Source organism: Theropithecus gelada, chromosome 8 (assembly GCF_003255815.1).
Source record: "Theropithecus gelada isolate Dixy chromosome 8, Tgel_1.0, whole genome shotgun sequence".
NCBI lineage: Eukaryota > Metazoa > Chordata > Mammalia > Primates > Cercopithecidae > Theropithecus > Theropithecus gelada.
In genome coordinates, this window is record NC_037676.1 from 61,200,687 (window position 1) to 61,214,563 (window position 13,877).

Consider the following 13,877-nt stretch of genomic DNA (forward strand, 5'->3'; position numbering starts at 1 on the left):
ACCTCTCCTTTGGCTAAAAAAATCCCCAAGCTTCTGGAAAACAAATAATGTACTCCCCCTCCAAACCACAAACAAATCATTAGAGAGACCAGATTCAAGTGAAAGGAACCAGTTCTGAAAGTCAGTCAGGACATGTTTTTTAGTGCTAGGTCATCATTCCATATTCAATGTTAAAAGGGGTAACTGAAGTATTTAATTTCATCATTCAGCACATAATTTTATATACAATGCAATCTACATTTTTTAATCATCTAGACTTTTTCAATTCTCATATTGAGTTCATACATTCTGAGATCCAGTTCCACATTTTTTGGCTTTATTTTTTAAATAACCCATGTTAACTAGTTTAAAAAAATTAGAAAATATATATAAGAAAAAAAGTCACCTTTAATCCAACCACTCAGGAGCAAAACATTAAAATGTGTGTCTTTCGAGATTCTTTTTAGTGCCTATTTGCTAGTTTGTTTTGAGCTTTTGTTTTTGTTTTCCCTAACAAAACATATTGTATTCATGTTCTATCATTTATTCTATCAGTTCTCCATTTTGAACATTTAGGATGTTTCAGATTTTGCTGTTGCAAACCACACCATGACAAATAACTTAATCCACTTATTTCCTTAGGATAAACTTCTACAGTTCTCTACTTATGCTCAAATGGAATCATAGAATGCTTGCTCAAGAAGAAACCTAAGAAATCGTCCTTGAACTTTGCATATGAGAAAAATGAGTTCCAGAGAGGTTAAATTATTTGTCTGCGTTTATAGAACTAGTTGGGTAGATGGGAATCCCAAAGAAACATTATATAGACATTGTTTACTGTTAACAATTGATTGCAATGTATTAGGTTTTAATATACTATTTTAAATCACATGCAGCCTTTAAGTTTCAATAAATTTTTATTTTTTAAAAGAAATGTGTTAAATTGATTTTTGCTTAAGGCTAGGTTCTGTTTGCTAAGTCATATGCAGGCAACCAGCATGGAGTTGAGCATTCAGTGTTGGGCTATTTCTATATGTATATAAAATATAAAATAAATATGTATATATTTCATATATGTGTATATTTCATATATACATATAAAAATACATGCTGTATGTATCTATTCATGGCCAATCATTTTTATTTTGTCTCTTGAGTAGAGATCAGCAAATGCTGGGTGCAAACTCACATTCTGCATGAAGAAGCCAAATTAGCGGAGGACCAGAGCTAATAGAAAGCCTGTGCTCTTGGTTTGCCTCTTAATCAAGGGGTCCAAAAAGGAGAAAAAGAAGCTCCTATTTCTACTCATCACATGCTGATATGCAATTCCTCCTTCCAGGGAAGAGTTGCAAGTGCATCTCTCTAATACTGGAGGTCATCTCACTTGCTAGATCTTTCCTACAAAGAAAGCTTATGCTAAAGATAGGGATGTGGAAAAAAAATAGTTGAAAAAATGAAGACAGTTTCCCCCAGGTTAATGATGGTAAGATCCCTCAATGTTCAGTTCCCCAGAAGTGGGATTTCTAGGGAAGAGTGGAGGGAGGGTGAGATGTCTTCTGTGGAAAGACTTCCTGTAGTTTATCTTCTGGACGGGAAAAGGAGGAGAAACTAGGGTGGGAAAAGAGTCCTGGACTTGGACAAGAAAAGTAGTGGAGTGTGGAGGGAAAGGACTGGGCAGTGGTGGCACAGGCATGGCAAAAGCTGGCTGAGAAGGGGAGGGAAGAATCACTGCTCTGCATCAAGGAATCCAGGGACAGCAAATATCCACTGCGTGATTGTTCAGCTTTTATGTGTGCACAAGTATGAAATCACTGCTTTGTAAATAAGAAATGGTAAAGCATCCATGGTTTCATTTGGCATAAGCTAATATTTCCCAGAGTATTCTCACACATGTAACACATTGCAGTTATCTCAATACTCTTTAGAACTGAAGTATGTCAACATTTTGTCCTTAAAGTTCTAAAATGAAATTAAGCCTAGCTGACCAAGGATGGAGTTTGACAGAAGCCTTAGACCTTCCAAGGCCAGAATCCTAGCTCTGATATTTACTATCTTTTGGAGGTCTGGTAAGTCACTCTAGCTCTCTAATCCTCACTGAATTGTTGTAAGGATCAAATGAGAAAGTAAGTGTGTAGATTTTGTTTAGTTCCTTGTCAGAAACTGGTAGCTTCCAACTGACAGCTATTATTATTATAAATCCAATTCTTTTGGGACACTGGGAGAGGCGGGTACTGACTTAAACTACTACTGAAATTTATCATCATCTTTAAAAGCAAGAAGTTTCATTGAGGTCAGAGCATAATAAATAAAAAAAATCCCAAAAAAACAAAAAACCTTTGCATCCATGGTACAGGGAAGTCTCGGCATCCCTGAAGGCAATTTCTGTATAGAGCTGCTGACCCGGTCTCACCCAGCATCCCTATTGTCCCCCACTCCCATTTCCTCCAAGGTCACTCTCTTTGTGATTTTGGAGAATAACAACAAACAGTAGGCTTAGCTCTTCTTGAAGGAAGGCCTCTCCTGAAATGCTGGAAGGCCCAGTTGCATATGGAAAAGCCTTCATTACTGGTCTCAAATCATGACCATCAGAACCCTTGGGAGTTTCAGATCAGGCTATTACATTTGAATAATCTGATGCTGGGCCTTAGAAGTCACTTGTTTGGCTTTGCTACTAACAGCATCAATTATCCTAATTTATGAACAGCAAAGAATGTATGGAGAACATTTTCTAAGATAGCCACCAATTAATTTCAAATCATTAGGGTTATAGTTACATTTTTAAATACTCAAACTGTAAAATAATATAGATCAGAAAGAACACAGGAGAAAGAAAAAAATACAGATATGGATAAAGATTACACTAAAACCCTCTTTGTGTTTCTGGGAAGTCTAGCTAGGTCTGCTCCCAAACTGAGGAACTGAAACTGCAGAGGGAAACTTGGCTCTTTTTTAAAGGTGTTTGAGGTGGCAGGTGAGGATACGCAGAAGGAGGTCTCAGAAGACATTGGGGTGGTTGGAAAACACCTTAACTTTTCTAAGCCCCACTGTTTTTTATAGTAAAAATGGGCAAAAGTGCTTCTACTTAACATAGTGACATATCGAAAATTTAGTGTTTCTTTAGAACAATCTTTAAGCACCTTGGAAATGGAGCTAGCACAGACAGATGACAATATTCAACACATTACTATTCTTAAATTGAAATACTATACTTATTTTGGAGGGCATTCTTTAGTGATAGGTTTATTATGTGCTACCAGAAAAGAATATAGCATGTTATAATTGCAAAATTTAACAGGAAGGATCATTTAGTTTTTCATAATTGTTCACATGCTAAAGAAAAAAAAATTGTTCAAAATATAATTGTAAATAAGCCAAATGGCTGCTTTCAAAATGTATCAAATGCTACCACACAACTGGTCAGACTGCAGTAGTGCCACAACTCCTCCCTCCAACGCCTAAATGTGCTGGCATCACTTGACATCTGTCCATTGAATAAATCATGCTCCATATGGAGCGCGAGGTTTTGAGAATCTGTTTTTATCACTAATGCTATTCCATTCAGATATTTTCATAATTTTTGTCACTGAAATACATGTCCCTAATACTTGACAAAACACACTATTTGACAATTATTCTAAAATTCTCACGCCTACCCAGAAACAAATAAAAAATGAGTCTTATATTCACAAATCCCACAGCTTGGAAATGTATATGATACACAACATTTAACCTGTCAGCAGCCTCATTAGTGTCAATGAGTAGAAACTGGCAATCAGTAGATGGTGTGCTCTACATGTGTTTATATTTTAAAATGTTCCTAAAATAGTTCCTCTGCTGGTGAGGTTGATATAAAACACTTTTACTGGACAAATGAATTTCAGTTTAAACATTATGGCCTATTTCTTTTTTTTTCTTTTTAGGAATTCATATTTTCATGTAGATGATCATTTATAGCTAATGGAGTCAATACCCAACTAAAATAATAAAGACTAGATGGGTCAAGAATTACCTAAAGTTCAACAACATCAATGTGGTCGGTCAACAAAATATGCAGAAAGGCCAATGTGTGTTTGACTATCCCAAGCCCTAAGATATATATTTGTATGGTGCCTGTATTCAGTATCCATACAGCTATTAAGACATTTTTATAAACTGTAAGAATTACGTGAGCTATTTCAAGATATAATGCTGAAAAACAGACTTCCATGTAAGAAGCCAATTTAGGAAGAAAACAACATAAACAATAGTAACTTGTGTGCTCAAGTGAAGCATCTTTTTAATTTTGAGTAATGAAGATGTCAAGCCAAATGCTAGAGTAGTTTAACTTAATTAGGTGGCCTATTTTTCCAGGCATCCTTTCATTTCCCATTGAAAACTCAGCTTGTATGCAAGGCAACAAGAGCAATTTTGTCTGTAATGAATACCTCTGGGACTGCACAGAGTAATCATTTGAATGTTACACTGAAGACTGGTTTGAGTAACTAGTCTGGGCTTGTTAAGATGCCAGACTTTGTTGGGCTAACTCGATTACTCAGAGCATGGCAGCTTTATCATTCTGTTGGGTCAATGGTCAAAAAGTCAACTTAATGTTACTTCTGAAATTTCTGCCAAAAGGAACTAATGTAAAAGGAATTGGTCCAATTTACAGTTCAAATTTATGTCACAATCATGGAGATGTTATGACCCACGGTAAGGAGATTTGTTTTTCAAAAGTACTCTAAAAATATTACACTTTCTAGGCCCTTTTTGTCATACCTCATTTACACTCTAACCTGGAGAATTTTCTCATTAGGAAAACACGAAATTAAACAAATAGAGAGTCATTAATACATTTGTATATCTGAAAACATAATTCTAACAGCAGATTTGAGAGAATATTGTACAAAAAGAAATTTGGAGCACACTACTATTTCCAATTCCATTGCATTGCTGATGATAAACAACAGCCTGATGTTACTGTAACAAGCATTGACTGTCATTATCTAGTTTATTATCATGTTAACTCTTTGAGTCTTGTACTTGAAATAATTCTCCAAGGAGGAGGGAGTGCTGGAACCTTTTGTTAATATATAAGGGCACTGGCACGAAGATAAAGTGTCCTACTGCCATGGACAGGGTAGGGCTGGATTTGCTAAATGTCTGCAATGCAGGGTCAAGAATCATTGCAATGGAAGACTCTAAGTATTCATGTGATTAAAAAAAATGTACATAAAATATTTTAGCTGATTTGCTCATCTTTCAACAAACAATGCTGCATACCTCTGATACGTCAAACACTATTCCTGGCACAGGAAAGCCAGACAGAAACAAGAGTGAGTCCTACCTTCAAGAGCTCACAATCAGGGGAGCAAGACAAGGACATCCCTGGTGATGCCATTGTGCCATGTGCTACCCAGGGACAAATACACACCATGATAAAGCAGCCTTGTAGACAATGGCAAGGCACTGAGGTGTGTACCGTTCAGCAAAGATGAGGAAAAGGAAATGAGAGAAGGTAAGATGAGTTCATGAGAAACTGTGAGGCCTATAATGAAGGCAGAAATTGTGTAGCTGGAAAAGAGGAGATGGATTCAATAGATAGGCCAAAAAATAGAATCAACACTATCTGGAATTAACCAAAGGCTGAATGACGAGGGAGACTCCCCAAGTCTCCGTCTTGGGTGTTTGAAGAGGTGGTGTTAACACTTCTGATTATAAGCAGTAAAGAAAAAAGAGAAGATTGGGGGCGAGGAAGCAGGTGGGAGGTGATGAGTTGTGGTTTGATGAACTGATATGTCGAATTTGAGCTGCTATCAGGGACAGGTGCCCAGTGGAGTTAGAAATCAAACCTCAAATTCACATGAAAGCTGACCTGGATATATATATGCTCTTCAATTTTATATTCAAAATGTACTTTATGAACTGTATGTCAAATGCTTAGTTATAACTGATTCCAGGAAAACATAATATTGCTATATTTTATCATTCTTATTTTTAATCTTGAGATTTGAGGGACCAAGTAAGAGACAGAATTCCAGAGGGGGCTGGAGGTGGGGAGAGAGAAAACTGCTCACAATCTCAGAATCCTCTAAAATATGATCTCGGGCCAGGATATTTAATATTTAGGATTTACTATAATGCTTATAATGAACAACAAAAAATAGTTCAAGCTTAAAGGATAACTTTTCATGGAAAGAAGAAGGAAGAAAGGAATGAAAGCAGGAAGGTGGTGGGGAAGGAGGGAGGGAATGAAGGGAGCAAGGCGGGGAACCAAACAGAAGGAAATAGTTTAGCAGAGCAAAGGTCAAGGTCTAAGAGGAAGTGATTTATTAAAAATCTGGTTCAATCAAGTAACCTGAGCTTTTCCATAACCTGATGCCAGGAAAATCTTCTCATTCTTCCTTAATATTAAAGTATTATTTCTTGTATAAAAAAGATCAGTCCTTCTTGATCTTTTCAGACAGTACTTCAACTGAGGTAGGCATGTGAAGAGCTGAGTCCCTGAGTCGAGGGCACTGATGGAAAACACAGAATGAACAAACAGGCAGCCATGGAAAAGGATTCTTTCTTTCTTTCTTTCTTTCTCTCTCTCTCTCTCTCTCCTTCCTTCTTTCCTTCCTTCCTTCCTTCCTTTTCTTTCTTTCCTTCCTTCTTTCCTTCTTTCCTTCTTTCTTTCTTTCCTTCTTTCCTTCTTTCCTTCTTTCCTTCTTTCCTTCTTTCTTTCTTTCTTTCTTTCTTTCTTTCTTTCTTTCTTTCTTTCTTTCTTTCTTGTCTTTCTTTTTCTTTCTTTCTTTTCTTTTTCTTTCTTTCTTTTCTTTCTCCTTTCTTTCTTTCTTTCTTTCTTTCTTTCTTTCTTTCTTTCTTTCTTTCTTTCTTTCTTTCTTTCTGTCTCTCTCCCTCTCTCTTTCTTTTTCTTTTTCTTTCTTTCTTTTTGAGACAGAGTCTCCTTCTGTCACCTTGGCTGGAGTGCAGTGGTGTGATCTTGGCTCACTGCAACCTCCACCTCCTGGGTTCAAGCAATTCTCCTGCCTCAGTCTCCCGAGTAGCTGGGATTACAGGTGCACTCCACCATGCCCGGCTAATTTTTGTATTTTTAGTAGAGACGGGGCTTTGCTATGTTGGCCAGGCTGGTCTCGAACTCCTGACCTCAGGTGATCGCCCACTTTGGCCTCCCAAAGTGCTGGGATTACAGGCATGAGCCACCACGCCTGGGAGAAAAGGACATTCTTGAAACTGACTCAGAAGAGGAAAGAATGGGGGAAAGCCATGGCACATATTCAAACCTGAAAAATCAAATAAAATAACCTAGTGCTGTAGAAAGTTCTGATGAAGAGAACTAGACTTCTCTTCTGCTTCTTTTGATGTTATTTAATTTAGATGAACATTTATATTGTGATGACAGCCTCATATAAAGGACTATGAAAGGTACTACAACTATTCTAGGAGCTGGAGAAAGGGGCTGAAGTTTTATGGGGAGATAAGAGAACCCCAGAGCATGCACATCTGAGTGGGCTGAGAAAATTCCAGAGAAATTTCTGAGGTGGGAAGCCCAATACCCCTCTGTTTTGTTCTGCCTGCTGGCATATTGGTCCAGATATTTTATAAGATACGTTTTATTGAATAGATTTAAGGCATATAACATGTTATGATATACATATAGATAATAAAACAGTTAATATAGTGAAGCAAATTAACATATCTATCATCTCACAGAGTTACCTATTTTGTGTGTATATGGCAAGAACAGCTAAAACATACTCACTTAGCAAACATCCCAAATACTATATTATTATTATTATTTTGAGACATAATCTCACTCTGTTGCCCAGGCTAGAGTGCAGTGGTGTGATCTCAGCTCACTGCAACCTCCACCTCGTGGGTTCAAGTGATTCCCCTGCCTCAGCTTCTAGAGTGGAGACTCTGGAGTGGCTGGGATTACAGGCACGCACCACCATGCCTGGCTGATTTTTGTATTTTTAGTAGAGATAGGGTTTCACCATGTTAGCCAGGTTGGTCTCAAACCTGACCTCAAGTGATTCACCACCTCAGCCTCCCAAAGTGCTGGGATTACAGGCGTGAGCCACCACGCCCAGCCCTAAATACCATATTATTAACTCTAGTCCTCATGTTGCAGGTTACATCTCTAGACTTGTTCATCCTACATATTGCTACTTTGTGTCCTTCTGGTCTAGGTACTGTCATCTCAATCAAACATGACAAGTTCAGAATGGCAAAGAAGTGGGTTTCTGACAAGCTGCTCATCTGGCTTCCTTTCATTAGCCCACTCACATTCTCCCACAAACTCTTAACGGGACAAAGTTCAGGAGGTATTAAGCAACAAGGTGCCTTTAGCCAGGGTTTGGAAACACACAAAGAAGTCTTGAATTGCTGGTTCAAATTCTAACCAGTGTAAGAAAAAAGTTAAATGATGTTTAAATTAAAGCACTGAGTGACCAGCACACTTAATAGCTATTATAGGAGAAAACAGTCAATATTCCAAGAATGGTGCCAGAGTAAAATGGAAATCTTACGAGTTTTTATTATATACTTGTCAGGCTTATTATAAGGTGGTATATTCAACTTAAAAGTTGCCTATCAATTATAAAACTATAGGCAAAAAAGTTTTAAGGATTTGTATACTCTAGCTTATGAGGTAGAGAATGCATGCAGTAGATAGTGCCAAAGAGCCCTTTGGACTGTCTAAAAGAATATCATTAATTTTTACAGTGTACTTCCATTTCTGGAGCAGTTCCAGCATTGGCTTTCTATAAAAATCATTTCAAGTTTAGAATTATGCTATTTGCTTGCAGCAACATCACAGGAGCAGTAGTGTGCCATATGTTGCTACTTAGCAACTTAGTCTATAAGTCCCAAAGCATGTACTGATTTGAAAATTGAACAGGAATTATAATTGTTGAGTGATGCTACGAGGCAAGTTGTCTTGGATTACTAAACTATGCAGATGTTTGATGTTATGTAGGGAAAAGAAAAAACTATTTTTTTTTTCCCTGCAGGATGACTAAAATCTTATTTATGGTTGCCTAAAGGAGTAAATTGATTAAAATTCCCTAAAAGAATACCTGGTAATGAATTCTTGAACATACCATATTATAGTAAACAAAAGGAATGTTAAGTGTAAAATTTAGCTAAGGCCATTGAACTTATGTAATTTGTGAAGTTTATTTTTCTCCAGAGCATGTATTACCTTACACTAGTCTGAATTTTAAAACAGCACATTCTAAAAACATTTTCATATATGGCACATTATTTTTTAAGTGTTTCTTTCTGGCTCACAAGCCTGCTCTATCTTTAAAAAGCACACAAGTATTTGGGGCTCTTGTTTACAAATTATCACTGGTGTTCAAAACATTCTTACTAACTCCTGACTGACATATGAAGAAAAACAATGTTAGTTGTTGGATTTCAGTAAGGGCTTAATATTAGGCATTGTACTTGAATTTTAAAATCTAAGGAGCCAAGTCATTATGATGTATATGTTCTGAATTTCCAATCCTTTATCCAAAACTCTTTAAGACCGACATAATGATTCTCTAAGAGGGAGCAGCTGCTTTATAACAGCCATCATTTATTGAGTTTGTGTTTCTACTGTTTCAAACAAATTCAATTAGCCCTTACACTTCAAAACCCTAAAGGCACCAAAGAGATGATACCAGGTTGCTTTAATCTAATAGTAATACTAAACTTGTCAGTACAGTTTTGGGATTGATGGTTAGAAGAAAATTAATAGTAACATTTTTCATTTTTTAATCAAACAGTCCTATTCAGAACTACCTATGGATCTGGGAGGCTACTTAGCCAAATGAATTCAGTTAAGGAAGATTTCTAAATGCAAAGCTCAGCCTTCCAAAGGTATTCTTAGAGTGATCAGCTCAGTTGAATGGAAGGCAATGTAGTCAGGATCTTTGAACTTCATGATGACCTTTTCAGCTGAACAATACAGTGTAGTTTCCAGAATATCTGCCAGAGAAGGCAGTGATCCTAATGACTTCTAAATGCAAAGTTCAGGGAGATGCAGGCCTGCCTCTGTTTTGAGTTAAGAATGAGCCATTTTGGTCACAGAGTGCATCCTTAACATATACATTAGATTTAATTCACTGACAAAAGAAAAATGAAGAAAAAGAGGTTTTATGCTCCCTCCCAACCCATTCCCCAACCCATTCTAGTTATTAAATCTGTATGTGTGGATATGTAGGCACTGAATATTATTAAGAGTTTATTTTAGAATTACTAATATATGAAACTCCAATCTACCACGGTTTTTACCATTCTAGAAAAAAACATGTTTGTGTCAACAAAATGCTCCTGTGAACTGTTCCTTGCTTTCACTTTTTCACTTATTTATTTTTGCTTACAATGTTCTCATATTTTACGTTATACTGGTATCCAAGGGCAGTTATAGTTTGGCTTTAAATGTTCCACTGAATTAAAGGATCTGGTCTTAAGTATCTAAAAATAAATAGTCAAACATTTACTTTCATAAATGTAACCATTTACATTCTCATTGGACTTTTGTTGTCATTTCTCATGATTAAATACCTTGTCAACTATTCCCAGTGAAATGTATACAAAGGTGCCCTTGAAAGGTTTCAATCAGATCATGTTTTTTTGGCCTGAAAGCTCCTCCGCAGCCCCAACTCCTTACCTTCCCAGGAGATCGTAAAAGCGGCCTTCTAGCCCCACCGGCCATGGGATTTGGGTTACGAACATTACATTTTGTTGAAAATGGCCCCAACCGTTGATAGTTAAAGCTATTTGTGACACGTGTAGCTTATAATGATTAAATCGTCTACAGTCAGAAGCACAAATAACCTGCACCTGTAAAGACTTTATTTCCTAAAGGTAAAACAACTGTTTAGGAAAGATCATGCTGGCAAAACAGCTGCTTGCCGTTCTGGAGAGGAAACAAGGTAGTATCTTTCAACAAATGCCAACTCTGGTGTTTTATCAGCTCTATCTCATTAACTGGAAACAAGGCTTAAATGCTTTGTTTATAAATTATGATTATTCCTGATTGCAGCAGTTACTGATAGTGCTACTCATTTGCAATGCAACTCTTTGAATTTGTTTAATTACAATTTGAAACAAGGCAGAGAAGATTAATTAACCCACCTGGCTGGCTGGCACATAGTCCTGGCTCGGCTCTGTCATGCTCATATACATGTTCTCACCGTCAAACTGCGAATGAAATAATAGTAAACATTCAGCAATCTTGACTGCGGGTATGTTTGGTTTTTATTTGTTTTGTTTTGCTTTGTTTTTTAACCATCAAACTGGAAAACAGTAGCCATAAAAAAATACTGCGGCTGGGACTATGGAAAATCTGTCACAGTAAGCGAGCCACATCTTTTCTTTGATGTTTCTGTTGTCATCCTTACTGACCCTGGATGTCAGTGATTTGGAGTAATTAGTGCTCTAGTAATTACAGCAAGCAAGCAAGAAATGAATGGTTTCCTTTCATCTGCAATCTGTTTTAAAACAAAATGGCTCATTCTGCACGCCATGTATACATATTGCAGTTCAGTTGTAATGAAGTATTAAATGAATGGCATGATTTCTGAAAGAAAAGAATAACGAAAAATACACGAAGGCACAGCTCAGTGCATTCTGAGTTTAGCTCTCAAAAAAGAAAAAGTGCAGAGTTTTCACAATAGACTAAAACTGGCATCATAATAACCTTCTGATTAAGAAAAATTTAACTTTATAATATTTGGAAAGAGCATGTGCCACTATAACCATGGCTAAGAATGATAATAACAATAAATAACAATAAAAATATACAGGCACAATGAAATACTCCTTTCTGAAATTTTTCAAAGATATCGAATTCATGTATTAAAAATGCACAGAAATTCATGCGCAAATTTTCAAATTAGGAAAAGGCTGGAAGAAAGAAATTCGCAGGGGCAGAACAACTGGAGAACTCTCCAATAGTTCAAGCAACAACAACAACAACGACAACAACAACGACAACATACTTTTCATTATTTGGGGTTTTGAAAGTAGTCATCACTCTATTCAGACTTAATCCTCAGCTATTTTTAGTCACTTGACAGATGAGCAAAGCATTTCTCTTTTTAGTTAGAGGAAGAATTTTTCCAAGGTAATAATCAAATGGACAAACACAGTAACTTCACAGAGCTGGGTCTGAATATGCTTTCATTGGTGGGCTAATTTCAGACATGGGGAATTGAAAGTCTGAATAATTACTTTTCGAAACAGAATAGTGTTATTGATAGTGGTGCAAACCATGGTATTATGGACATACTTCATACTTTATGTACTATGAAAAAATGGTGTTATATCAGAACATAAAAAATATTGTATTATAGAGATCTCATTCCACCACCTATGAACTGCTAGCAGAAGAAGGTTACACCAACATGAGGGTCGCTCCACAGCCTCTAAACTGTAATCGCCAGAGTGGGTGCCCTGAAAGTTCACATCAACATAAGCTGTAAATAAAGGCCTCCCTAAAGACATGGAAGCACTCACGAGACTAAGCTCAGAGAATCAAAGGATTTCTTCACACATCACCCTATAAATCTATTTCACGTTATGTGAACGACTTATCTAAACATAATGAAATTACTTATTGAAAGATGTTGTTAGAGCAAATAAAAAATAACACAACTGGGTGTTTTGGTTGCTCTGTCAACTGGCTCATGAACCTGGAGTTGAAGTGACTTACCCCACGTTGCTTTTCCATTGAACAGGTGAACTCTTTTTTTTTTTTTTTTTTTTTGAGATAGAGTTTCGCTCCGTCACCCAGGCTGAGTGCAATGGGGCGATCGCAGCTCACTGCAGCCTCCGCCTCCCAGGTTCAAGTGATTCTCCTGCCTCAGCCTCCCGAGTAGCTGGGACTACAGGTGCCCACCACCACGCCCGGCTAATTTTTGTACTTTTAGTAGAGGCAGGGTCTCGAACTCTTAACCTCAGGTGATCCACCTGCTTCAGCCTCCCAAAGTGCTGGGATTACAGGCATGAGCCACCGTGCCCCATCAAACAGGTGAACTCTTTCAACCCAAAGATAGGCCAGCCCCAGCCAATCTGCCTGTTACTCCTAACAACTCAAGACCTAACAAAGAGCCTCACTGCGCATTTCTTCATCTCCACCCACTGTTGGAGTACACTGGTTTGTTTGCAAATGTTTTTCATGTGAAGGTGCCAAGGAACCATTTAAAATACGGACAGTTTCTCTGACTGTAATAAACTAAACTGAAGAAGTGGAGTGAACCAAATACTTCACTGCCTGTGCATATTCTATAAATGTGTTACTTTCTATTTCATCTTCTCTAACTCATTTTCTAAATCTGTTGTTGTTCTCAAGCCAGCTAAAGGCTTTGAAGTTTTGGGTTGAGTCTATCCAACATGTACGCTAATTGAGTACATTCGGTGTTGCTGCTCTTGATGAAGACTCTTTCCTCAAGAAGTACCAATACTTAGGTAATATTGGGCCAAGACTAAAACAGCATTTTACTATAAAAGATATGTGGCTGTAAGCATTATAACTATATTTTTAAGCACATTTTATGTTCCTGCCACCTGTATCTTTACATGTATTAACTGATTTAGGCATCACAAAACCAAGAGTTAGGTATTATTATTACCTACATTTTACAAAAGAAGATACAAAGGCACAGATAAGTTAAGCTAGATGCTTCAAGTTACACAGCTTGTGAGAGGTAGGGCTGGAATGCAAACCCAGGCCCCTGGCTTTTTAGCCACCCATGCACTTCATCACCAGAACATATCAATATATTCTGAATCATAATGATAAGTTAGCTATCAATTCTGAAAATAACATCCAAAAATGGTCAAAGCAGAGTGATGGCATTATCTCAATGACACTGGTATATTATCCAGAATTTGTGATATTGTGAGAATTTTTGTAAGTGTCG

General features: G+C 37.1%; 1 protein-coding gene across 1 annotated transcript in view; it reads right to left on the bottom strand.

Annotated features, from left to right (window-relative positions):
• Positions 1 to 13,877, bottom strand: part of TOX (thymocyte selection associated high mobility group box) — a 310,020-nt gene that overhangs the window by 138,191 nt on the left and 157,952 nt on the right. The window contains exon 2 of the mRNA XM_025395197.1: positions 11,089 to 11,154. Within this exon, the coding sequence (XP_025250982.1) occupies positions 11,089 to 11,154 (66 nt within the window). The remainder of the gene's footprint in view (positions 1 to 11,088; positions 11,155 to 13,877) is intronic.